Source organism: Antennarius striatus, chromosome 21 (assembly GCF_040054535.1).
Source record: "Antennarius striatus isolate MH-2024 chromosome 21, ASM4005453v1, whole genome shotgun sequence".
NCBI lineage: Eukaryota > Metazoa > Chordata > Actinopteri > Lophiiformes > Antennariidae > Antennarius > Antennarius striatus.
This window is the reverse complement of record NC_090796.1, coordinates 8,828,584-8,854,000: the sequence shown is the minus strand read 5'-3', so window position 1 is coordinate 8,854,000 and position 25,417 is coordinate 8,828,584. Positions and strand designations below refer to the sequence as shown.

The window sequence follows — 25,417 nt, the reverse complement described above, 5'->3', positions numbered from 1 at the left end:
AATGGTCATATGTGTCTGTGTGTAATAAACTTGATTAGACACACACTAACATGCAGCAGAGATTTATGTGTTCTTGTTGCAGTAAACTAGTCTTTGTGGGAGGTTTGGGGGGACGGGGGGACAAATGTGGGGGGGGTTGTTGTCAGCACACAGCTGAACCTAAGTGACCTTGTGACATAAGGTGGTACAGTAGAGAAGAGAGGAGTGGATGCAAACAGAAGGAAGCAGGAAGCACCAAAGAGTACAGAAAGAAAGTGACTTTGGATGCAGAAACAGTGTGTGTGTGTGTGTGTGTGCGTGCGTGCGTGCGTGCGTGCATGCATGCGTGCGTGTGTGTGTCTGTGTGTACGTGTGTGTGTGTGCGTGCGTGCGTGTGTCTGAATTTGTTTCTATTATTTTTTGGATTAATGTTATCTATATTTTTAGTCAGAAGTTCTGGTCAAAACCATTTTTCCTACTCACATTAAAGCTGCTATTTAACGTAACCAGTCCTTCATTACCCGTTGGAACTGAACCATTATTCATTTAAAAACTTTTTTTTTATATTTTCCCTGACTTGCTTCAGCAAATATGCAGAATGTGTTACACCTTATGAGAACAGTAATTGTGTGTGAGGCATGTTGAGAGACAAGAAGGACAACTAAAGGGAGAAAATGGGTTGAGAAGAAAGAACAAACTCAATCGTAACTATGAAGATGAAGAAAACAGATTCTGACAATTCTGGACTACCAGAACAGGACAGAATCTCCTGTTGTTTCCACCACTGTTCAAATACACTTAAACATTAATATAGAACTAATTAAAGTGCATCAGCTTCTTTGGCTCCAAGTGCTTTAAGACCACATTTTGTTGACATTTATTGCATGCTGAACGGCGATATTGCCAGACAGTCAGGAATCCCGGCAGGCCGACTGTCCTTGGTGAGCAGCGGTTATGTGAGGTCCAGTTAGCTGCTGTGTTGGAAGCGTGGTATAATTACCCAGCAAGCACCAGCTGTGCCAATCAGCATCCCTGGTGCTCCCCTCATGGGCCGGTTCGACTCCTCTCCCTCCTGCAGCTGACTGTCAATCACGCTCACCCCTGCAGATGGATCCAGTCATTGTTGTAGTTCTAACCATGTCATTTTACGTTTTGCAACAAGTTGGGAGTGTTCAGACTAAGCAATATTTTCCACTCTGCTGTGAGTTAGCAGTTTTGTTTTCAAGTGTTCTGGTGACATTTCCCTGCTCACCGCTGTTATGAACTGTTATGTGGCTGCCGTTCAGCTTATGCAAAAACCTCAAATATTCTGCAGCGCTGGAACCAACTATTTTCTTTTAGATTTTCTGAAATCACAGGTCTTTTCCATCTAGACTTATAGCCAAATGCTAAGCAATTGTCTAGACTCAGAGTATTTTATAAGTAGGCTTTTTCACATGTGACTCACTGTCTGGAGTACTAAAACTGTTTGTGTAAACAAGCCTAAATTAAAGTGAGTGCTGAGTTTCTGTGCGTTTGCAGCTTGGGGTTGTTTATTTCTTTCTTTCTTTTCTTTTTTTTGTTTCTCTCATGCAGTTTCATTGTAGCAGGTCTGTTGTATTTGATGTGGGATTGATTGGGGGCCAAACATGGAGTCTGGTTCTAGCTAGAGACTTTGGTTTTCCAGAACAACTGCTTCCTATTTGCCAAACCTGGTAAAAGTGTAGGAAATTGTGTGATGTGGACTGTGTGTGTGTGTGTGTGTGTGTGTGTGTGTGCGTGCGTGCGTGCGTGCGTGCGTGCGTGTGGGGGTGTGTGTGTGCGCGTGAGGTTATATATGTGTGTGATATGTCTGAGCGTTGATCTTTAGTCATTTATTCAGATTATTGTAGCAGCTCTAGTTCAAAAGAAATGCCTTCAATATGGTGAAGGTGTTGTTGATACTCCAGAGGTTTCTGGTGTGTGTCACACCTATTACTTCTAACCAAGTTGTATTGGTAGTTTTTATGCAGAGTCGACTTGCTTTGGAGGTGTAATATGGCAGTTTTATATTACAAACAAATGTTGGGGTCCATTTGTCCTTCAAATCTTCAAGATTTTTCTGAAACCAGAACCCATCTGTTCATGGGCAGCATTTTTATACATCAGCCATGCTATATACAGTGCATGGTTGTTTAAATTGAAAATCAATGTGCACAAAGTGTTTGATAAGGTCATCACCTGCACACTCTGGTGAAGAAGATGATGTTATTCCCTTCTATAGAGATGAAGACACCAAAAAGGTTTCGAAAGGACTTTTCTAGTTTTAATGACCTCTCCAAACATAATACGATACAAATCAGCATTCTCTCATTGACAGACCTTTTTTTGCAACATGACTGAATTGTGCAGGTTATGTGAGAGGAAGCAAAAAGTCTTCGCAGCTTTAACACAATAAATCTTATCAGAGCTATGGTATGTCAAAGCCTTTTTATTTTTACTGTCTATGTTTCAACACAAACATAATAACTTTCTTCTTGTCAAAACAAGCCTTTTAGATAGATTTTTGGTGCCTAGTTGATTAACCAACATCAAGAGTGATTTCCTTTTGAATGGAAGTGACAGTAAAACACAGATAAGATAATGTTGTGGTGATGACAGACATTAAGTATACTGTAGAACGAGTCAGTCAAGTAACGTCATCAATACAGTAACAGCTGAAGAAAACCCAAATTATGCATTGGTAAATTCTGAATTAAAATTTAATTAAAAATAAGCCAGACATTTGACTGTATATCAGCACAGTAATACTTTTGTTTCACATGAAACACATGAACCCAGGGTTGCTTTTATTGGGAAGCATTCACAGGGTTACGAATGTGCCACTGAGGTAGATCATGCTTATCAGTGACAAATCATCTTCATCGACAATATTTATTGATTGCAAAGTGTCAGATATTTCAGAGAGCAGCAGAACAAGCCGGACGAACCAGATAAATGATGAATAAATGATAAAAAGGTGTTAAAAGTTACAGACATGATGATGTTCATCATATTACAGTATTGATAAATGTTGCTCTGACATGTTATTGAATTGTCATGACATCCCGCTTCAAGGCGGTGATGTGATGTGATTGTCACTGTTTGTGTGTTAAGTCTGTTTGTTTGTTCGTTCATTAGTTAATCCACCAAATATCTTCGCAACTGTTGCAGATAGAAAGATGAAACCAAAAGCACATTACTCGTGTGGCAAAGGGGATGAGAATGAGATGATGACCTTGACCTTGAGATAACTAGGTCAAGGTCAAATTTCAACTTTTGTAGACCCAGGATAAGATGGAAAGACGAGGGAGAAGGCCCCCTCAGATCAAAGCTAGTGCTTTGATCTACCTATGCACCAGCTTTGATCTGTGGTCAAAGATTGAAACATCCCACAAATTACCCTGACCTATCCTGAAAGTAGGTCAGGGAAAAATTTTGAATTCAGGGGTGTCGCAGGATTTTGCAGACCACCTTGGTTCTAGTTTTGTATTGTACTTTCTGTTATCTCTTATTTTGTCTTTCGTCGTTCTGTCGGTCATGTCATTGGGGAATGACATCTCACATGCAGGATGCAGCATCTCTCTGAAAATAAAGACGCACTCACCACCAGTAACCCCACGATATACACTCCCTAATGTCGTCAGAGAGAGATGAAGCACTGTTCTGCCGACAGAAAAAAGTTGTCTGTTCCATCTCAGGCAAATAACAATAAGCCTGGGGCTGGATTCCAATGGGCTCTCTCTTTGAAATGCGATACCAGTGCATGCATTACAAATATATCTCTTGTTTTATCTTCCGGGCCAGGCCCATGGAAAAATTATTCCAAATACCTGCCGCGCTTTATCTGGAACCCTGGAATAGGTTAGGCCCGGCCGGGAACATGAGGATGTCTAAAATAAGGCCTCTATTACGGGATGGAGTGGAGATGGATGGGACAGAGCGGGAAGGGACGGGGATCAGGGGTATTTTAGGTGTATCGGCCCTGTGAAAAAGGGCTTGTTGCGGGGGCTTGAAGCTGCTTTAAAGTCTACTATGTAGGCCGCCGTCAGCTGTTCTACAATCTGCATGTGTTGGGGGAGGGTTTGTGTGTGTGTGTGTGTGTGTGTGTGTGTGTGTGTGTGTGTGTGTGTGTGTGTGTGTGTGTGTGTGTGTGTGTGTGTGTGTGTGTGTGTGTGTGTGTGTGTGTGTGTGTGTGTGTGTGTGTGTGTATATGAATGCAAGTGTGGGCTCACACATCCAAAGCAGAGCAAGAGTATAAATAACATTTTTCCTACAGATGTTCTCACCTTGACAAATCTGTTCTTGGCTTGTGTGATACTTCTTGGCATATGGCATGAAGGTCCAGCATAACTCAACCTGTATTTACTTTTGTCAGCCTTTCCCTACGTTGTTCAAACCACTGCAATTTAGTAGTAACATTTGCATTAATGGTAGTTCATTTACAATGCTTTCTAGAATGAGGCATAGTAAACTAGTATTTCCATGTGGACTGGACTTACAATATGGCTAGCAGCAAATGCACCGACTACTGCAGGGAAAATGATATTGAAGTCATTTTAATGTTGTGTTGGTAAATTCAAATAAATGTAACTGGGAGCCGGATGTGACAATCATTATTTTATTCTTTCATCAACTTGGCATTTTAAGTATGGAAGTTTCAAGTGTTTTATAACCAGGAAGATCTGAGAAAAACAGCGGGTTTGGAAAATGGTAAGAGCAGGAGCAAAGTCAAAGGAAAGGAAGAAGAAACACTTTTTATCGTCCTTGAGGAATGAATTTTTCTCTTTGTAAGATTACCATTAGGTTTATCACCATTGCCTGTAGAGTCCTGCTTACATTTCTTTCAGCATTTAAGTGTGTGTTAAGTGTACATACCAGGCTCAACCAAGATACGCAATGTCATCATGTCCCACAGAAGAATTGAGAGTGGACACATTGCCCTCATACCAGGAATGCCAAGACACCGGTGGCAGGGGAATCGTAACCTCTGAAACCCATAAGAAAGGGATGACGTTACAAAGCAGCACTGGTGAATCAGCCACCAGGCAAGCATTACCAGTGCAGGATGGCACCCGTTACTGAGCACTGATCATGCCAGTGTGGTGTCCATCTGGCAGATCAGTGCAATTTATCACCATTCCATAGATCAGCAGTTCTCAGCCAGGTTTTTGAAGCCCATTCCCAAATGGATGAAGATAATTTGTTAGGGTTGTGGTATCAATGGGAATAAAGATTTGAGGAGAGTGTAAATACATTATATCTGTAATACCTACATTTTGCAAAAAGTCAGTTGTTCACTTTCGCATGTATGCAGCCTGTGACAAGATGTCATGAGTGGATGTTTCCTTACATTAGTGATTAACAATCTAAAAGTCTACAAATCCACTGTCAAGATTAATGAAGATTGTTCCTTTTTTTTTTGCCCCTTGCAAAAAACATGTCAACAATTTTGTGAGAAAAAAATACCACAGCAGCAATTTTATGGTTAAATCTCTTGGTGAGGAAGTAGATTATATTGCAAAAGTAATTATTTAGGCAGAGGGGGGAGGAACAGGAGAGAGTTCAGCAGCCTGTCAGTTTGGTGTGCGAAGCTGTTTCTCAGTCTGGAGGTGGAGGCACAAAGGCTCCAGAACCTTCTCTGCTTGTTTCAAAGATGCATCAATCAATATAATTGTACTTCCAATATTCCATTTGTCCTTGTCTTTGGAGCTGCTACATCCACAAGATGGCAGTGAAGAGTCAAAAACAACAAAAACGAAGCAATAGGGGAGGCTTTGTTAAGGTATATATTAGCTAAAACACATGAGAAGTGAAGCCAGTGGTGTAACAGTGATGGTCTGCAGGGCTGTTTAATTCATCACAACATGTAGATTAAGAAGTTTTTGTACATTTTCACTTCACTTTTTTTTCGTCATTTTGATGTACAGTGTTATTTGTAGTATTTTCTGCAAATTATGGCTACATCGTCCCCTCTGATTTCCGTCATTTTGTTCACTTCATACATTGCCTTGTGAAGGAGATGATTATTATCGGAGTTAATTTTTTTTTTTTGGCTCCTTTGTTTCTCTGACTTTCAGCAGAATTGCCGCAATAAATTTTCATTGAACTTGTTAGAGAGGATGGAAAAAATAAGACTATTTTGACCAAATTAGTTAATAAGAAATAAGCTGGAGAACTGGCAAAGTGTTTTGCTAAAAGCAAAGCCATCCTGGTCTGAATTTCAGTCAGTCAGTCATCTTCAGATTGCCACCACTATATCCGCCGCGGCGGGTCACGGGGAGCCGGAGCCTATCTCGGCAGCAGAGGGCGTGAGGCGGGGGACACTCCGCCAGTGCACCACGGAGCCACACACAAAGACATACAGCCATGCACACACACAGTCATTCCTACGGGCAATTTGGACGGCCAATAAACCTGAAGCGCATGCTTTTGGAGGTGGGAGGAAGCCGGAGAACCCGGAGGGAACCCACGCAGACACAGGGAGCATGCAAACTCCGCACAGAGCAGGATTTGAACCCGGGTCCGCTGTGTTGTGAGGCGGCAGCGCTAACCACTGCGCCACCGTGCCGCGGTATGAATTTGATCTGGATAAAGATAGTTAAAAGTTTTTCAGTAGAATTTTAATTAGTGTTTATTTAAAAGCGGCTATTTTGCTTTGATGGAGAAATGTGCTCCAATAGTTATTTTGAGAAAAACTGTTATCCATTAATTAATTGATTCAAGATCAGGCTTCATACGGTCCAAGTGTTAAACCAACTGTGATATTCCATTTTTGTCTACTGTTTGTCTTGTGGCCACTCATTTCTCCTCAGGGCTGACACTGCCAAAATGACACAGCCCATGAGGGGGGACCATGCTAACCAGCCTACCACGACCCGCAAGTCAGCCAGCCTGTCTTCCCCTAGCGCAGCTCGACGCCTATACCGAAATTTGTCTGGAAAGTTTCGTGCAGGCACCAACCTCTCTGGCCTGGAAGATAGTGTGGTGTCAGGACGTGGAGGAGACAAGGAGAGGCTGCGCAAAACCACAATAGTAAGTCAGGGAGAAAGAGAGGGAAAAAATAATAAACCCAGCAACATTTGGCATTAAATAGTCTTGTCTATAGCCTATATACATATAGACTCGGCTACTAAGATGCAGACGGTAACTTTATACACCAATCTTGTTACTACTGCACAGCAAGACAAAAATATTTGTATTCATACATGCACTTCATGTTAACTTTCTTTGTATCGCAGTTCCAGAGTAATGAAGCATTGTTTGAGGCAGTGGAGCACCAAGAACTGGACTTAGTACAGCTACTTCTGTCCCAGTACAGTCTGGAGGAGCTGGACCTGAACACTCCAAACAGTGAGGGCCTCCTGCCCCTTGATATTGCTATCATGACCAACAACGTGCCCATGGCCAAGCTGCTGCTACGAGCCGGAGCCAAGGAGAGCCCCCACTGTGAGTAGAGGAACACAGTGTACTTGATGTTACTACCCGGCCACAGACATAAGTACATGGCGATAGTTTGAGTGTCAATTAAACAAATGAAAGCTACAGCTCCTGGAGCAAATTGCACAACACAGCCAATTAAGTCTCATGTGACTTGTGTTACTTCCACGAATCACAACTCGCACCATTTGCAAGTTATGATATGAATGAGCTGGAAACCGCATCTCTCAGTTTCTGATAAATCTTGAGTCATTTTTTCCTATGTAGGTTCCAAGTTTTAGCTCAGAAGTAATATCAAAGGGTTTGTTTGGGTTCCAATAGTCACTGTATGTTAATCAACACTTTCCCAGTGGAAGCTACATCATCAGCTGCTACCAAAGCAATCACATGTGTTGCCCAAAGCATCAACACACATGTGACTTATCTTGCATACCAGTGATGCATTTGTCCACACTCTGATTGCTGGCAGTGAAAACCTATTAAAGGCGATGAAGGGGTGGTAATTATAATAATAATAATAATGCAATATTAGTCATCTGTGATCGGCAGAGCTCTGTTCTTTTCCTCTGTTAATGATTAGAACTCGCCAGCAAGGCTCCCAGACTTGTTTGTGTTTGCGTTTGCACACACTTTTCCAGAGCAGAGCCAGACATCTTATAAAGGTATCATTAAACTGAAAACACTTGAATGGAAAGTTATGTTTACTGAGGTTTACTGGGCAGCACATAAGGAGAGTAAAGGGCCACCTTTTTTGTGTAACCATGTCCAAATCAAACACCATCTGTGGAGGATTGACTTCTAAATGTGCTGCAAACTTTACATTAAACTTAAATTGATATCACTATACTTGACTTCATTTGAAGCAGTTGCAGAGATACACAGATAAAAGTCAGATAAAGACTGTAGAATAAATCCTGAAAAGAAACATAGGCTCATTTTACATTCTTTGGTGCCTCCAAGCATGACTAGCCTGTTTTAATGTGCTGTGGATGAATCCAGTCTTAATGTGAACCAAAACATACGTACACAGTGTTGACAGCATCTGGACAAGTTTCTGGAGCTGATGACTATAAATCAAAATGGACCCTCAACAATTATTTCTTTCAGTCCAGGACTCCCAAGTCCAATGGTCCCCAGTAATAATTGTGACTCCAACATTAAAAGTTAACCCTGACCCTGTTTTAAAAGTGACAAACTGTCTTTAAGTCTTCACACGAGCAGTTTAAAAGAACAACAGAAAACTGACACTCAGATTCAAAGAGAAGCTCACAGCCAATGTGGAGACACAGAGAGAGCCGCAGAATTAAACACCCAGATGAACATTTTGACACGGAGCTTTAAACTTACTGTCAACAGTGGAATCTAACGCTCAACAGTGGAATCTACAATGAACAAACACAGACCACACAGACTAAACACAGACACACACGAGTCCCAAACACTCCAAGAATGACCAGCCACCAATGGAGAAGTACAGTACAGCTACTGTCTTTTGTGAGCTTAACGGCTTTACATTACCTGTTATGTATACACTTCTGTTTAGATTGATTTGTGCATGTCGGCAATTTCAAGTGTAATAGGATTAGAATCTGTGATCTTTGCGTTAGGGTAATGCAAGCACTATCACCAACTGCACTGTGAGGATTTGAATATTTTTGTTGGTCTCTTCTGCTATAGGGTTACGTTCTTTGTTTAAGTAAGCATCAATGTTCATTGTTTTAGTAACTCCCAGAAAAGATTCCTCTGATTATAGCTGTGTGAGGCTGTGGTATATAATAAAAATAGATCAGTTATCCAATTTTTCCACAAGTTTTGCAGAAAAATACTTTTACAATGGCAGTTTAAAATGATGCCGATGCAGTTGTCACTGTTCTGTGTTCTCTTGTAACCGCACATGAACGATACTCCTCCCTCTGCAACCCGTCTCACTTTGATAGCCACATTTTCTTGTCATTGTCAAGGTGATGTCATTTCTAAAGAGGGACTGTTTTGTTAAATGGAGTTTATTGAGGAATCTGCCGCAGCATTTTGGCAAACAAAGCCATTAAAGAAGGCAGCCTGCAAAAGTAATTTGCAGCATTGCAGGCTGTGGGTTTCTGCAGTTTTAGCAGTATCAGTGAAGCCATGTGTTTTGTTTAGGCACTTGATAAAATAATAATATTAAACTTTATGTTTATAGGACTTTTTCTTCCACATAAAGTAGCTCAAAGTCTTTAATAACAAAAGATTTGCTTGGACCAAGTACTTCATATAAAAAAAACCCAACAGACTGTAAATAAAAACAGGCATAGATAGTGCGTGTAAAAGTAAATTTAAAAAAAATCAGTATTTAAATTTAAGCCATTACTGCTTACTCCTGTAATGGAGCTTGTGAATAATTATTTTTGATGTAACTTTCTTCTCTCTCTTCTTATGTCTCGCTCCGGTTTCTTAGTTGTGAGTCTGGAGGGCCGAGCAGTTCATTTAGCCACCCTGGTGCAGGAGGCTGAGCAGCGAGTGTCAGAGCTTCAGGCCCAGGTTGGAAGTGAGGGTCCAGGTGAACGAGAGGGATCAGACCAAGAGAGGCAGCTCAAGGCTTGGGAGTGGAGACTGCGACTCTTTCGACGGATGCAGACCGGCTTTGAGCATGCTAGTAAGGCTGGCAGACAACTTTGTTGTTTGCATTAATGATTACAAAAAGGTTTTGACTCTGTAAAACATAGAATTGCATCAGAAGAGACTAATGGTTGAAGTAAACAATAAGGTGTATCTAATTTCAAATAGCTTGTAGCCATTTTGCCATCCTATGGGCTGAAGAGGAAAAGGACATTCCATTTTCAAAAGTTCCACATTTGATAAATATGCCCTAGTTGTTGTTTTTTAATGTGCAGTGGGCACCAAATTCCAAGCATATCTGAATTCATCAGTTTAAATATTTAATATCTTCTATTTATGACATATTTACTTGCATTTAGATTTTAGATAATGACAAATCTTTGCCTTCTGTCTCTATTGATATTTTCATTACTTTCATCATTTTTGAGATGGGGTTGTACCCAGGTTTTTATTTTTGCTACACATTTCTCTGCAGGCATTATGTCTGGGCTGGTTTAACAGCTTTCACACCAGGAAACCGGGTATACGATTCAGTGTGTGTGCAAACAAAACACAACTGTATTCTACTTGAATCTTTTACAAGCATTTCATGACACGCTTAGTGGCAAGGTAGACAGCCACCCTGTGAAAGCAGACACACTCGCATGCACACACACCCACACACACAAGCACAAACACACACACATCCCTCCAAACTAATTTAATCTTTGGTGAAGTTCCCTGTAATTTAACATCCCTGCGCCAGTGTGTGTGTGTGTGTGTGTGTGTGTGTGTGTGTGTGTGTGTGTGTGTGTGTGTGTGTGTGTGTGTGTGTGTGTGTGTGTGTGTGTGTGTGTGTGTGTTTGTGTGTGTGTGTGTGTGTGTGTGTGTGTGTGTGTGTGTGTGTGTGTGTGTAATGGGTAAGTTGTACTAACATGAGTGTGTGTAATGGGTAAGTTGTACTAACATGAGTAGATTACAAATCCTGCTGCATTGTGTTTTACAGAAAACACACTGTAAATTGCTTCGATTTCACAAGCAGCCAATAGATGACGTGTTTCTCACTTGTGCGAATGAACAAGTATCTCCCAACTTATTTAGTATCTTTCTGTCTGTCTGCTTTCCCAGACCCTCCAGAGGCTCCTAGTGTAGTTTGCCTGTCTGTCAGCAGCAGCATCAGTCTAAGGGTGGACTTCCAGGAACCTCTTAGCGTCAACTCTGCTGTGGTTACTAAGTACAAAGGTCAGCCAGGGTGCCCATCCCACTGCTTCATTTAGAACCAGTACACAATGTGTAGCGCGCTGAAGCGAAATGGCATGCCAAAAGTTTTTATTGTTATAGCATGTTTTATTCTTATGCATATTTGCATCACTTTATGAAAATGCTCTGAATATTTAATGAATTTGAATGTCTTTGTCTGAATCTGCAGTGAGCTGGAGTACTGCCCCATCATTCAGTCCTTTACTTGGTGAGATGGTGGTTGAGGACAGCACCGTGCCACAGTGCAACATCACTGGACTCACTTCTGTAAGTAATGGCCACATCTCCTTCTCCGTGGTATCTTATTCAGAAGAGTAAGGAAGAATACTATAAAGAAACCAAAATAACAGAAATAATCTTATACGGGATGCTGTCGACCCTGTTAACTCTGGGAGAAAAGCCACTGACAATAAATTTTATACATGTTTTAAGGGTTTCCTGGATCAAACATCTGCTCCTGTGCGTCTATACTCCCTTGCTTTAGACATGACCATTTCCACATAAACCTAGAGTCATAGTCCTTTCCCCTCTGTTCCCCCTTTAGTCTCTAACAACTACAAAATTAAAAGGATACAATCATCCATTATGTTGTATTTTATGGCTGACAAAGCAACACAAAGAACCGCTAAGCTCTAGCTTCTCCAGCTGTTCGTGCTGACCACTAAAATTTTTAAAAGCTATTCTCCCACATGAAGGCCCTTAATATTACTTTCATGGGAACTCAAGATGTTTGCTCAGGCGACATTTTAAGGCATACATATGCATAAAACGCCACACACAAATTTGAGTCAGCATCAATCCTAAATGATGAGTGGGGGGGGACTTATAGTCATTTTTGAAACACAACTGGACAACAACCCTATTTGTTGAAAGTCTTGGCTGTTGACCATTTAGCAACAGTTGAAAAACAGCCTCCAGAATGGTAGAAAGAGCAGCTTGGTAGCCTGCCATCTGATTTATGTTTGTCATTTTTAGGCGGGCATGTAGACAAACAGATGCTCCACTCGTTGTTTGTTATTGTGTTTGAGAACATCCCCCTTTAAGACCCCTGCTTCCAACTAAAGCTCAGTCCTGTCAGATGACAGGGGTCAAGGCAAGGTCAGAAAGTGTCTGCAGTCCATTTGATTGATCTGGCTGAGAAAGGAGAGACACAGGCCTGCTGTCTGTACAATGGACACATAGACAGACAGCAGGCCTGATAGACCTTCACCTTACACACGCACACACACACACACACTCACACACACAGACACGTACTTGGTGAACTTTTTCCCTGATTGTCTTCTGTCCTGCCCTCACAGGGGACACGCTACTATGTCCAGGTGTCAGCATACAACATGAAGGGCTGGGGGCCTCCACTTTTCTCCACCCCTGCCTGCGCTGCACCGTCCAGTAAGTCTCCATGATGTGTACACACGCATGTTCATGTCAATGTTCGGTATTAAATAAAATGCTAAAGTTCCAAGTCAACAAACAGACAAGAAACAGAATGAAAAACAGACCCCTGTGTCTTCATGCATAACCTAGCAAAAAGAAACTCTGTGTGTGTGTGTGTGTGTGTGTGTGTGTGTGTGTGTGTGTGTGTGTGTGTGTGTGTGTGTGTGTGTGTGTGTGTGTGTGTGTGTGTGTGTGTGTGTGTGTGTGTGTGTGTGTGTGTGTGTGTGTGTGTGTGTGTGTGTTGGGGAGTTCTCAGACATAAAGGCTCTTAGATATCACATAATTTCATGTCCACTCAGTTGCTTTGGTTCTTCCAACATCATTCTTGCGTTGGTTTGACATCATTATGGGGGGTGGGGGGTGACAGCTGGACCCTCGTTGGCCAGCAGGCTGAATGGGTTTTGGGAACCCCTACTGTGGACATCAGTGTGTGTAATCATAGCCTCAGGATGGTCTTTGGGCCTGGCTGGCAAGAGAAGTTGCCTGAGTTCAGCCAAGAAATTAACCGTGAAGTCATGTGCAGCAACAGCTGAGGTGTTGACTCACCACAGCAGGTATCAATCTATCCATCCATCCATCCATCCATCCATCCATCTATCTATCTATCTATCTATCTATCTATCTATCTATCTATCTGTCTGTCTGTCTGTCTGTCTGTCTGTCTGTCTGTCTGTCTGTCTGTCTGTCTGTCTGTCTGTCTGTCTGTCTGTCTGTCTGTCTGTCTGTATTTTCTGAGTAGTTTTTATGATTGGAAACAAAGTCAAAGTTAACACATGTTGCTTTGTAAGTAAATTAACTCATACACATAAATTTGTCTAACCATTTTGGTATATTGATTTATGAGACTGGTTTCAGGACAGCTGTTTGTGTGCAGCATGTGTAGTCGTCATAGTTGGTCCTCGGCTACTGTGAGAGAGGGAACATAGGTGCATTGATTTTGTGCATGTTGGCATGCTGAGGGCACATCTGGGGCACACATGAACATGCTTCTGCTCATCAGCACACCCAGCTTCTCAGCAAGTGTGTGTCTTCACTTAAAGAGACTGGGCTTTCCCTCTCTTTTTTTCTGCTGTCCACCTCTCTCCCTCCCTCTCTCAGAGCTAATTTAGATGTTGCGTGTTTGTGTTTTCCATTTGGGCCTACCACTGGAAATATTTGCATGTCTGTGCTGTAGCACGCGGCGCGGCACCAACACTGGGGGCCTTATACCGGGCAGTGGACGCCCATTAAAGGACCCGCTTGTCCTGCTGGGACAGGCACCTTTCCGGGAATAGAGCTCACCGTGTTTCAGCCCCACGCGCCCTCTGGGGGGCTCCAGGAGAGGAATTGGGTTGGGGGTGATGGGGGTTGGGTGGTGGTTGATGGTGGTACAGGGGGCGGGTTATCGCTGACACGTCCTCCACTGAGCAAGCAAAGATGATGGTTCTGTAACAGACGAGGCTGAAGGTGCTGAAGGATCTTTTTCTGCAGTGTTGGTCACCTATTGGGAGGGAAGGTTATGTTTGTGTGTGTGTGTGTGTGTGTGTGTGTGTGTGTGTGTGTGTGTGTGTGTGTGTGTGTGTGTGTGTGTGTGTGTGTGCGCGTGCGTGTGTGTGTGTGCGCGCGCGTGTGTGTGTGTGTGTTATTGGGGTAAACAAAATACGGATGAAAACACCAAGACAAAGCCACAACAGAGATTGTATTACATACAACAAGTTTTTTTTGAGAGGCAGAACATGATATGTGTTGTATTACTTTATATCACTGCAACACCTTGTTTGTGGGTCTGTGTGTGTGTGTGTGTGTGTGTATGTGTGTGTGTGTGTGTGTGTGTGTGTGTGTGTGTGTGTGTGTGTGTGTGTGTGTGTGTGTGTGTGTGTGTGTGTGTGTGTGTGTGTGTGTGTGTGTGTGCATACGAACTGTTCTCAACACAAATATGTGCAGAGCAGTCAGTGGTGCTCAGGAGGTCCGTCTGTCAGCCAACCACAGCTTTCTCATACTGGGGTGGATGTTGTTTCCTATCGCGCTCACACTCAACCTGTTTTAAAACTGAGGTGTCTCATACACTCTGAGCTCTAAGCCTTAGGAACAAGGCCAACACAAAACGTTTTGGGGTCCCAAACAAAATTTGCTAACGTCTCTCTCCCCAATATTCACCTAGAGTTCCACTGATTTACTGTGTGTGTCAGCGCCATGTGGTTGTATAATCAGGGCATTCACCAAGTGTGATGTAGATGATGCTATATTACAATATTAACAGAAAGAACATAGAGTATTGACCTCTATTATTGTAAGAAAATACAATTAATTCACCTCATCGCGGATTTTTGGTAGGCACTTGATACCGTACGTGCATTCTATTGAATGACGGCATCTGAAAGTGCGCTTGGTTCAGTGAGTCTCGGACTTACGTGAGACACAAAAGTGCTTTAAACAGTTGACAAGAGTGTGGGAAAAGGTAATACAGATATAAGGTGGTTTAATATCAGTATAGGGAGGGATCATAAATGTTTAAATTGCTCTAAATATTAAGATAAATAGTTTGTCGCTCTATCACGGAATTCGTTAATCGCGTTGCACGCATTAACCGCAAAGAACAAGGGCGCAAAAGTAAATACTTTTGTCATATTCACCTTCTTAGTTTAGGACATTATCATTCTAACATTTGCTAATCAGCATGAATAACAATTAACAGCTGGGGCCAACAGGAATTTTTATGTTTTTTTTAAATTTTGATCTGTGAATAGTTCTGTCTGAAAAAGTAACAGATGAAAAGTTTGTCAAGAGAATAAAAGTCAGACCACATGACTTGGCTAAAAATTAGTTTAAAAAATCAGGCTTAACAACAAAATGCAAAGGGCTCTTTTTATCATTGCTATTATTGAAACACATTTTACTTTAGAAAAAACTGTGGAGAATTAAAGTGGGTCTTGAACATTGGTTAATCCCTTTTCTTTTCTACCCGTCTGTAGGTTGGAGGGATATCGATGGCCGTGCTCCACGTCAAAGAGGGCAGAAGGAAGCACTAGACCAGCTGCTGGGCCAAATTAAAGAAGCTCACCGCCACTGTGTCTGCCATGGTATCAGCAACTTTTTAATCAATTCAGTGACCATGTTCACCTTAAAGACTAAACTGTAACATAAGAGCTTTAATGGCCTGCCGGTTTGACCCCTAGTGAAACCCTAACTCCCAATCCTGGTAGTGAAAGTGACTTGATGTCCTCATTGAATTACATATGAGTACATGTTGTATAATGCTAAATGTTTCAAACTGTCACCAAGCATAACTATGGCATAACATGTACCAAGGGAGGCAGAATAACAACCCTGAAAATACTTGAGACAAATACGCTTGACCCAACCATGAAGATCAGTTTTTAATACAGATATCAGTGAAGTTTAAGTGAAATGATTCCAGATCTGAGTAGGAGCTCCTGTCCTTTTGAAACCACATCAGATTTTTAGCCACTGTCCAGTTTGTGTTTCAATAATATTCCGGGAGTAAACAAACAGGAGCCATGGATGGCTCAACTCGCAGGTGTAACATGTCTCGCCAGTGGCTGTGTTTCATCTCACCTTGACAGACACCTTACAATTTCAGGCACGACAAGCACTTTGGGGACCATACACCCCAAGGCAGCTCGCCACCTCAAAAATAATACCCTCCCCTCTGTCTCAGTAACACTGCCTCCACCTCCACCCCCTGAAGCGTCTTTCCATGACTCAGCCCTACTTATGCTGAATACGTCTCTCTCTGTGACAAAATGCAGATCAACTTCTCGCACACTCAAGCTGTTTATATCCCCAAACACTGCTGGCAGTAAGTTGGTCCCATAAGTGTCAAAACCTGTCCACACTGACTCTTTTACACGAGGGCAAAATGCAGTTAGCATCAAGCAAGTTGTCTACCTTTTTCTTCACACACCCATGCGCCCCCAAAACACTCCACCTCTTACTGCTGTCCACTGTGTCCAGACCATATTTGCAATAAGGCGAAACGCAATATAATAGTCAGTATTGAGTGGCTCTTGGTTCTTCAGACGGCGACTGATTGAGCTTGAGAGTTCAGGCATGGTAGCCAAGGTGGCATGTCCCGGGGTCATGTTTGTTATTCCTGTAAGAGACGAGTCCTGGGCAAGTCGGGAGAGGGCATAAATTAACACTGACGACTACTGCCTGCCCCCGCCCCCCCCCGACTCCTCCACTCCCCCCATGACAGCCCGCCAGTCGTCCTGCCTACTGTTCATACATATACACACATGAAGACAGACAGGCACACATATGGATACACATGTACAAGAGCAGACACAAACATTCAAGTACATGCTCCTTCTTTCAACTCCCACATGTCCATGTACGCACACCTCAGAACAGCCCAAATTATAGCCCACGCCACATTCTCCCTCTTGTCCAAACACTATTAATTAAACTGTGAAAGAGGCCTTGACTAACATAGGCACCTCAGCCGTCGGCCCAACTTGTCTGTCTTACTCAGTGTCAAACAGGGACTGAAGCCAGGAGGACTGGAGCTGAACGGACTCTCGAGTTAAGAGAAATTTAGGGAGGTGAGAGGGGTCGAGGGGCACTGTTTTTTCTTGTTACTCCACCTCGACTCGTCCACCTGAAGAGAAAATTAGTTCTTTTCAGAGCCTGAATGGGGGGATTTATTGACTTTAAGTGGCCTGGGGCTGGAGTAAGATCACCCGGGAGGGGAGGGGGAGGGGGGGTCTGTGAAGGGTTTGGGACCGAGGGTTTCTAATGAGTTGGGAGGTGAGTTATCTCACCAACAAGCACCCACACAAACACACACAAATACATATACACACACACCTCCCTCTCACCTCCAACCCCCTCCAGGCCCTCTAAAAATAAACATGTCCCCACAGACTTAACTGACCTCCCTGTCAGTGAGTGGCAAAGGTTTGAGACACATACAGACACACACACACACACACACACACACACACACAAACACACACACACACACACACACACACACACACACACACACACATACAAAAAATACTACAGCTCTTTGGCTTCACTCATATGGCTCTGCTCAAGACATGCCATGCTTCTGTATCTATAGCATTGCAAGTAAACACACAAAGACACACACACACACACACACACACACACACACACATATACACACACGGTTAGTGTCCCTCTGGGATCCCGAACCTAGTGGTTCCCTCAAGGCCCATAGTCTGCTGTTGGCAGCCAGTATGACTGTCAAATGGTACCACACCATTGAAGTGGATGAAATGTTGAAAAACATTCCACTCCTGCCGTGTTGTTGGACGTGTCAGGTTGGTTGTCAATTTGGTAACAGCCTGTCACAAGAAGAGATGTTTCCTAGGTTTGTCAGGACAGAGAAGGTTTATGGATGTAGTGAAAGAGGACATGAAGGTAGTTGGTGTGAGAGTAGAAGATGCAAAAGACATGGTTAGATAGAGGCAACTGTTTCGCTGTGGCGACCCCTGAAGGGAAAAACAGAAGGGAGAAGAAGAATAAGTCAGACAGAAGTGTTTATTGGTTAAAGCAGGAAAATCAAACAACCATTCACAGCCTAGCCAAAGTCTCTCACAACTTCACTGAAGCTACAGATCAAGGTTATCAGGATACTCTTTCAAAAGGGGTAATCTCAGTGAATCTGTTGCTATAGATTTAACAAATCCTTTTTATTTTTTCTGTCTTGCCCACACAGAGCAGTGTAAAGCTCCACATCAGGCGAGGAAGCACTCCGTATCCAAAAGCCTTCGCCACCTCTTCCAACCCACAAGCAGATTTGTTAAGAGCTTAAAAAGGTAAATGACCTTCTTACCCAGATGAAGAAAAATGGCTGAAACTCCAATATTGAATAAGATGGTTTTCATGATAGCAAATAGTTTTTGGATTTAATGTTGTCGTTGTTGATGTGACATGAGAATGGTGTAATGGATTACCCATCCAGTGCTGTATTTCATCTACTGTAAAAAGCTTTACTAATAGTTTTGTGTTGCCTTCCAGGGGTCTCTATTTGACATCCATATTGTACAGAGATGATAATGTTCTGGTGACTTCAGAGGACCAGATTCCTATTGTGGAGATTGAAGATTCCTATTCCAGCTCACTCATTCAGGATTTCCTCTGGTTTACTAAGGTAGACAGACAAGAAGGAAAAGAGAATAAAACATAAATATAAATCCAAAGATGCTTATAACAACAGATCTATGCTCATGTTGTGTTAATTACTAATTCTCAATCCTTCTGGAATCTTTTGCATCCCATTCATTTTCTAGGTATCACATCTGTGGGAAGAGATTCCCTGGCTGCAGCAGTGTCTCAATCCGTTCCAGTCATCCTGTTCCTGTACTCTGCAGACACGTCTCAAGATGCTGCAGGCTGTCTCCCAGCTGCAGGTACCTCAAGACCCTCAATATCACAAACTGTCTCCACGAAACCCAAAGTGTGGCAATGGAGGTAACTATGATATTAACTGATGTTTCCTCAGGGGATGCTGGGGACCCAGGACCTTGGTCAGGTGTATTTCGAGCCAATCAAAGACAAACATGGTAATGCTCTGCTAGTGCTCCTTAAGGACATGAATGCCTGTCCCAACCTGGACGGAGTTCACTGGACACAGCTTTGCAAACTCCAGCTCCATCGCAAGTCCATCTCGTCCCCTGAAGAGCCCACTGCCCTGGACATGCTGCTCATTACACTGCATGTGAGTCCTGCAGGAATGGATGGGCAACATCCAGTCGGCTCGGTTTGGGAAAATTGGTTTTGTTATGGAGACAGGCTGCTTCCACAGGAATTAAAGAAGGGTAGGAGGGTTTGAGAGCTGTGGTTGTGGGGTTTTTTTTCAGGCTCATTCTTTGCATTTTTTGTTACCCGGAGCCTTAGCAAGATTGTAGTGTACAGCACTTTGTCAACAACAAATGTTTCCAAAAGCAATGGAAAACATTTATTTATTGGTATCGCTCAAATGTTTGGAAACTTCACAGAAAGCCAGTAAACACAAGGCTGAAACAATAGGACTGTAAATTGAAATGTGCTTCCAATTAAGATTGCTCTTTGTGTAGACACTTTTTATTTGTGCAAAAAGTAATCATGTCTGTCCTCTTTCATCAGTCACCTTCTTTGTAGGGGTTCATATTGGATTTACTTGCAATCAGATTAATTAAACCGCTCAGTCAATCTTGGATTGATGCCTGCCCAACATACAGTACATGTTGATGAACTACTCACTCGAGCAGAGGGAACTGGAACATTGCATTTTAATGTTATCACTGTAGCTTGATAATAATAATCTATCCAATTGTTGTATTGGGTTTTGGAAGTAATACTGTTTGGCTGTTTTGCTCAAAATGGACCACAATCTGGAATTAAACCACAAGCTGATTTTGTCTATATAGCTCGCTAAATCTGATATTGTTGTTGTAAAGCTGCTTTGTCTCCAGTGTAAGTTAGTTTGACCTTGTGGTTCAAAAAGAATGGTAGTGACTCCATTATGAGAAACCACATTTCACTGAAATATTTGTTTTGTGGCCAGTTATGAATAGATTTTATTATGAAATCCATAAATATGTGCTGATGGGCTATTTTTAATTGCTTATTTCCGCTTTGAACATGTTGGAACAACTCAGAAGTTGTTCAAGGACAAACAGCGGCAAAACATAAAACAAAGTAGTTTAAACAAATGTAAGGAAAGAAACACAACTAGAGTCAATTATATCTTATTCTCTGTCCACCTGCTGATTCCAGGAGAAGCTGGCGTATCACAGGCGCTGCAGGAAGACGCTGTCTCCAGGCTTATACCTGGGCTACCTGAAGCTGTGTACATCTGTGGAGCAGATCAGAGTGCTGGTGCCCCAGAAGCTTCCAAACGTCCTCTGTCACACCAAAATTCGGGACAACAGCAACATTTCCAGGTGGGAATCATGTGCCAGTGTTGGCATAAAGGTGTGAGTTTTGAACACAAACAACAGCTAAGCGTGTGTGTGTGTGTGTGTGTGTGTGTGTGTGTGTGTGTGTGGTTGTGTGTGTTGTATCAGAGAGGAGTGGCAGTGGCTGCAGGCACTCAGCTCACTGGAGGAATCACAGGAGATGGATCAAGATGTCCAGAGCGCTCCACATCGCTTCCTACAGGACCTCCGCTGCGCCATGAAGGACCTGATGACACACATTAACGTCCCGGGCTATCAGGTCAGAGGAAGGCCAAAGACAATCCAAAACTGGGTTTCACATCTTTAAGAATAACATGGTTTGATAAAATTTCCAACCATTTCTTTACCAAATGAAATAAAAACATTTGTCATGGTTGCCTGGATTTCCAGATGGGTTCCAGGGCAGTCAGTAGCAAGAGCTTGAGGGAACAGGCAAGGTTTCAGCGCATGAAAACTCTATTCCTTGTGATTTTTTTTATATTATCATGACCTCAATTCCGGGACAATATTTGATTTGCAACGAAAGGTTTCATGTGTATATTAACATGTATAGAGACAGATCAGACTTCAGGACTGAACCACAGTTTTCCAAACAAGATGGATTTTATTAAATTTTTTTATAAATAAAAACAATCACAGCTTAAGCACTGAGATGTACTCCCAAAGAAAACTATATATTTGCCTTTTTTGAGTCATATTTTCTTTGTTTGAGAAAATCAAAGGACTAAAAGCTGACTTGACAGTGGCCTTAAGTAGTTACAGTGGAACCAGGAAGTCTCCTACTTTAATCCATCAAATCAAACCTTAAATTACCTTATAGATACTATACTACTCACGATAGCACAGAAATAACACTATAGACATGTTCAACTGAAATAGAAAGATTTAGACATGATGTTGTGTATTCTGTCACTGTTTTAACATTAAGCTCCTTTTACATTACACTGAAATTACCTGTGTCCTTGTGTTTAGGCACATGACTTCCGTATCTACAGCCAAGAAGTGTTGGAGTTTGGGGAGAAAGTGTCTTTTCTGCTCCTCTTGCCACCTTCAGATGAAGTGTGCACAGCTCCTGGTCAGAATAACCCATACTCCCCCCGCTCCGGCTTCCTCACCCTGCCACTGCAGATCTTTGAACTGGGTCAGTCCATGAAATATATGTTCTTTAATGTGTAAAATAAATATCTAACATCAGCTGCTGCTTTCAGTCTACTAATTGTATGTTTTAGCATTTTACATATCTTGTGGTGTTGCATTCTTCCACAGTCCACTTTCATGCCTATTGCCCCAGTTTCATTGGCCAATACTGCAGAGTGTCAGCTTTGTTGGAGCTGGAGTCCCTCATGTCCCAGCAAGCACTGAGGGAGGCCTTCTCTGAGGAAGAACTGCTTGTTGCTAAGAAGAAACACCAACAGGTCCAGGAACACATACAGGTACAATCTGAACAGCTGAATCATGAAAACCTCATTCATTTTGTAATCAAACCAGTGACACATTTGAATGTTAGCTTAACTTTTGTGACCTTGATGATCATACAACAGCAAATGGAGGAGGTGTGGCGTGATGCCAGGTGGATCATGGACGCCTTGCAGTACGCCCGCTACAAGCAGCCAACAGGGGGCATCTCCATCAGCTGGATAATCGACTTCTCCAAGGAAGTGATGCCAGAGAAGCCGCCCTCCACCTCCTCTCAGCCAGACTTCATGCCCTCGCCCATGCCTTCACCTGAACCCTGCCGCAAACATTCAGGTGAGAATCAACAGCTGAAAAGTATTTTAAGTGCAACACAGACGCTCATGCATCCTATCAAGAAGTGCTGCTTAACGCTCTACAGATTTTGCTGGACTGTCGGATGAAGAGGGCTCCTCAGAAGTCTTCCTCACCACTGACAGCGACTACGACTCTAGCCGTGCCCAGAGTCCCCGTGAACTGGATTTGTTGCCCCCGTCCCCTCTCTCCTCTTCTGCGCCACTGGAGCCTCGTGGTTTCCTGCGTAGTGACGGGAGTAATTCAGGAGGGGTAGTGTCTCTTGGTGGGGGGGGGCGTGGAGGAGGGGCATTAAGGGATTCCACACCTGATGTCCTCCAAGCCTCGGAGCCACAGCACGGAAGGGAAGGTGAGCGATGTCGCGGAGGGGGAGGAGTGTGGTGCGGCGGGGAAAGGCGCAGAGGGCCCCCCGAGTTGTTTGACAGTGACTTCATCCTTCCCAGCAGACAGATTGAACTGTTGCACATCACAGAAAAGAGACAGGCCTTCTGCGTGAGGACCAGCAGCCTGGAGTTCCCCGCCACCACCTCCAGCCACCATCAGCCTTACTGCTATCACACGTCTTTCCCCTCGCCCTCCACCTCCCCACAAAGAAGATGGCACCGGCCTTCTTCAGTGGACCGCTGCTGCTCAGTGGAGCGCTGCTTTTCACAGCTTCCACCGGTGCGGACTTTATCACAGGACAGCGGTACCCAGAGACTCTCGTCACCATCGTCTGCCACCAGCAGGAAAAGCTGTCACGCTACACTCAGAGTTTACCCACAGTATCGCACAGGCCTACCGAAGGAGACCAGCGTTAAGGTACTAATGCGTTCCGGCCTGCTGAAGTGATTCATCTCTCAAACGCTCTCAGGTTTGTGACGTGCCGTCTCCTCTTGTCTTGTCTCAGCTGTGTGTGACTCCAGGAACTTCTGCGCGGGAGATGGTCCAGCTGGTTGTGCAGGAGATGAACGCCGTATCTCGCCGCATGTTCAGCAGCAGCGGGGGCAGCAGTGAACTGGAGCAGTGTGTGTGCTACAGCCCTGAACAGTTGAAGCACTTTGCACTTGTGCTGATTGTGGACAACAGAGAAAAGTGGCTTCAGGATGATTTCTGTCCCTTGGAGCTTCAGAACCCCTGGCTGAGGGGCAAACTATGTGTTCGAATGAAGGAATATTCCCCACTAGCACTCAAACACAGCCGGGCTACCACAGTGTGAACCGTTCAGATGAGAGAATAGATTGCAGAGTTCCTGCCATGTGCAGATTATTTTCTGGTAAATGTGCAGTGACAGTAGAGCTGTTGCATTTGTACAGACAGGATGTTGAACATTTTCTGTTTGTGCTACGGCTATAACATGTTGTCATATTTTCTGCTGTGCCCTTGTTATCTGAACCGCATCGGTCCCAGTGAAAGATGTTTAACCATACAAGGAGGCTTTTTTTATGAATGTCACACGGATGCCAACTGAACGACACCAAAATGGATCAAAGAGAGAAGAGCTCTTTTTTTGTCATGGCAAAATCACTTGGAAAGTTACCCAGAGAATGATTAATGGAGTATCACTCTGACTTCTGGCATGATTGACTCCATAGCACATCGGGTTGAGTATATTGCCAAAATAACATGGGCAGCATTATCTTCTCCCATGCCACACGTGGACATGGCTTTTCCCAATAGCTCTTTCATTGTGTCATCCCCAAAGAGCTGTCGGCTGCAGCCGCCTGGCCCCGTGTTCCCAGGATGTGGGCGCTGGACCCGGACCAGAGGCCGGCAAGGAAGGGAGAAGTACAGAGGAGGGCTGGCATCTCCGCTTGGGGACGCAGTCGGCCCAAAGTTTCGGCCTGTCAGCCCGTCACTCAACTGCTCTCAGCCACCATGCTGTCAGGTAGCCAAGCAGTGAAGCAAAGCGAATCGCCATAAAACGGACGGCTGCATCTTTTAGAACCTGGCTCTGGTTCTTTTTTGCTCTTTTCATCTCTTTTGCACCAAGAAAATTTCTGTATAGTAGACTCAGTCATAGTGTAGCTAAAAAAATATGATCACCTCATTTTGTGAAGTTATACAAAATAAAACCAGCTAGTTTGGATTTCTACAACACAGAAAGAACAAGCAATACTTGACTCTTTGTTTTTCTAATATATGGGGGCAAAAAGCATGTGAACCCTTGTTGACCAGTTCAGTGTTTTGTTGTGTTTGGTTCAGTGGTATTCAAAGAAGCATCATAAACTGGCGCCCATCAACCTAAAGCAGGTCTCCTAAAAGGATTTTAGAGCAAAATGGACGGCTCAAGTTGTTAAGAGGCCCAGTGTTAACTAATGGATGGATGGCTTATTCCACACTGTCTTCTAAACTGAAAAGGAGTTAGAATTTAAAGTTATTCATGGTAGGATGTAACATTTAGAGAAAAAAAATTATAATGTGTAAAGGAACATATTTGCCCACGGTGCACTGGCATCGCACCCAGAGTGTACCCTGCTTCATGCCCCCAGTCAGCTGGGATAGTCTTCAGTACCTCGCGACCCATGATAGCGGATGAAGCAGGTATTTGACGATGAATGAATGAAAAAAAAGGAACATGTTTGCAAGATTAGCTTGACACTGGCTGTACTGTTATTTATTTATTTTTTTTAATTTTTTATTATTATTATTATTATTATTATTATTATTAGAAAATGTGGTTCAGACTAAATGAAATAGCCTAAAATGGCATCAGATATAATCTCTAACTATAAAATAACAGAAAAGACATGTTTGAAGTAACGCTAGCAATAATACAAAGCGATCAGAAGTGATTTAAAAGTGGTATATGTACTTGGGCCTCTAAACAATTTAAATCATCCTTTTGAACTAGTTTTGTTAGGACTCTGTGCCAACTCTCTCCGTTCATATGATACAGTCTGGGGAAGCTTACACCATAGCATCTGAAACAGAACAGTGTATTTCATATCAAATCATGCATATCACTTCACAGAAACTGCAGGATGGTATGTCTTATTTATTTCTATATGAATCATGTTTTCAGCAAAGATGAATTCTTTTTTTTCTGATCTAAAACATGAACCAGACTT

At 43.0% G+C, this 25,417-nt stretch overlaps 1 protein-coding gene across 1 annotated transcript in view; it reads left to right on the top strand.

The window, feature by feature from the left end:
• Window positions 1-25,018, top strand: part of ankfn1b (ankyrin repeat and fibronectin type III domain containing 1b) — a 107,979-nt gene extending 82,961 nt beyond the window's left edge. Inside the window, exons 6-23 of the mRNA XM_068305467.1 lie at window positions 6,792-7,011; window positions 7,218-7,425; window positions 9,851-10,048; window positions 11,119-11,232; window positions 11,420-11,517; window positions 12,552-12,642; window positions 15,639-15,746; window positions 18,377-18,476; window positions 18,679-18,811; window positions 18,951-19,070; window positions 19,163-19,378; window positions 20,419-20,585; window positions 20,709-20,859; window positions 21,573-21,741; window positions 21,867-22,033; window positions 22,142-22,349; window positions 22,435-23,168; window positions 23,257-25,018. Coding sequence (XP_068161568.1) covers window positions 6,792-7,011; window positions 7,218-7,425; window positions 9,851-10,048; window positions 11,119-11,232; window positions 11,420-11,517; window positions 12,552-12,642; window positions 15,639-15,746; window positions 18,377-18,476; window positions 18,679-18,811; window positions 18,951-19,070; window positions 19,163-19,378; window positions 20,419-20,585; window positions 20,709-20,859; window positions 21,573-21,741; window positions 21,867-22,033; window positions 22,142-22,349; window positions 22,435-23,168; window positions 23,257-23,565 — 3,511 coding nt within the window. The 3' untranslated portion in view covers window positions 23,566-25,018. The remainder of the gene's footprint in view (window positions 1-6,791; window positions 7,012-7,217; window positions 7,426-9,850; window positions 10,049-11,118; window positions 11,233-11,419; window positions 11,518-12,551; window positions 12,643-15,638; window positions 15,747-18,376; window positions 18,477-18,678; window positions 18,812-18,950; window positions 19,071-19,162; window positions 19,379-20,418; window positions 20,586-20,708; window positions 20,860-21,572; window positions 21,742-21,866; window positions 22,034-22,141; window positions 22,350-22,434; window positions 23,169-23,256) is intronic.
• Window positions 25,019-25,417: the final 399 nt, after the last annotated feature.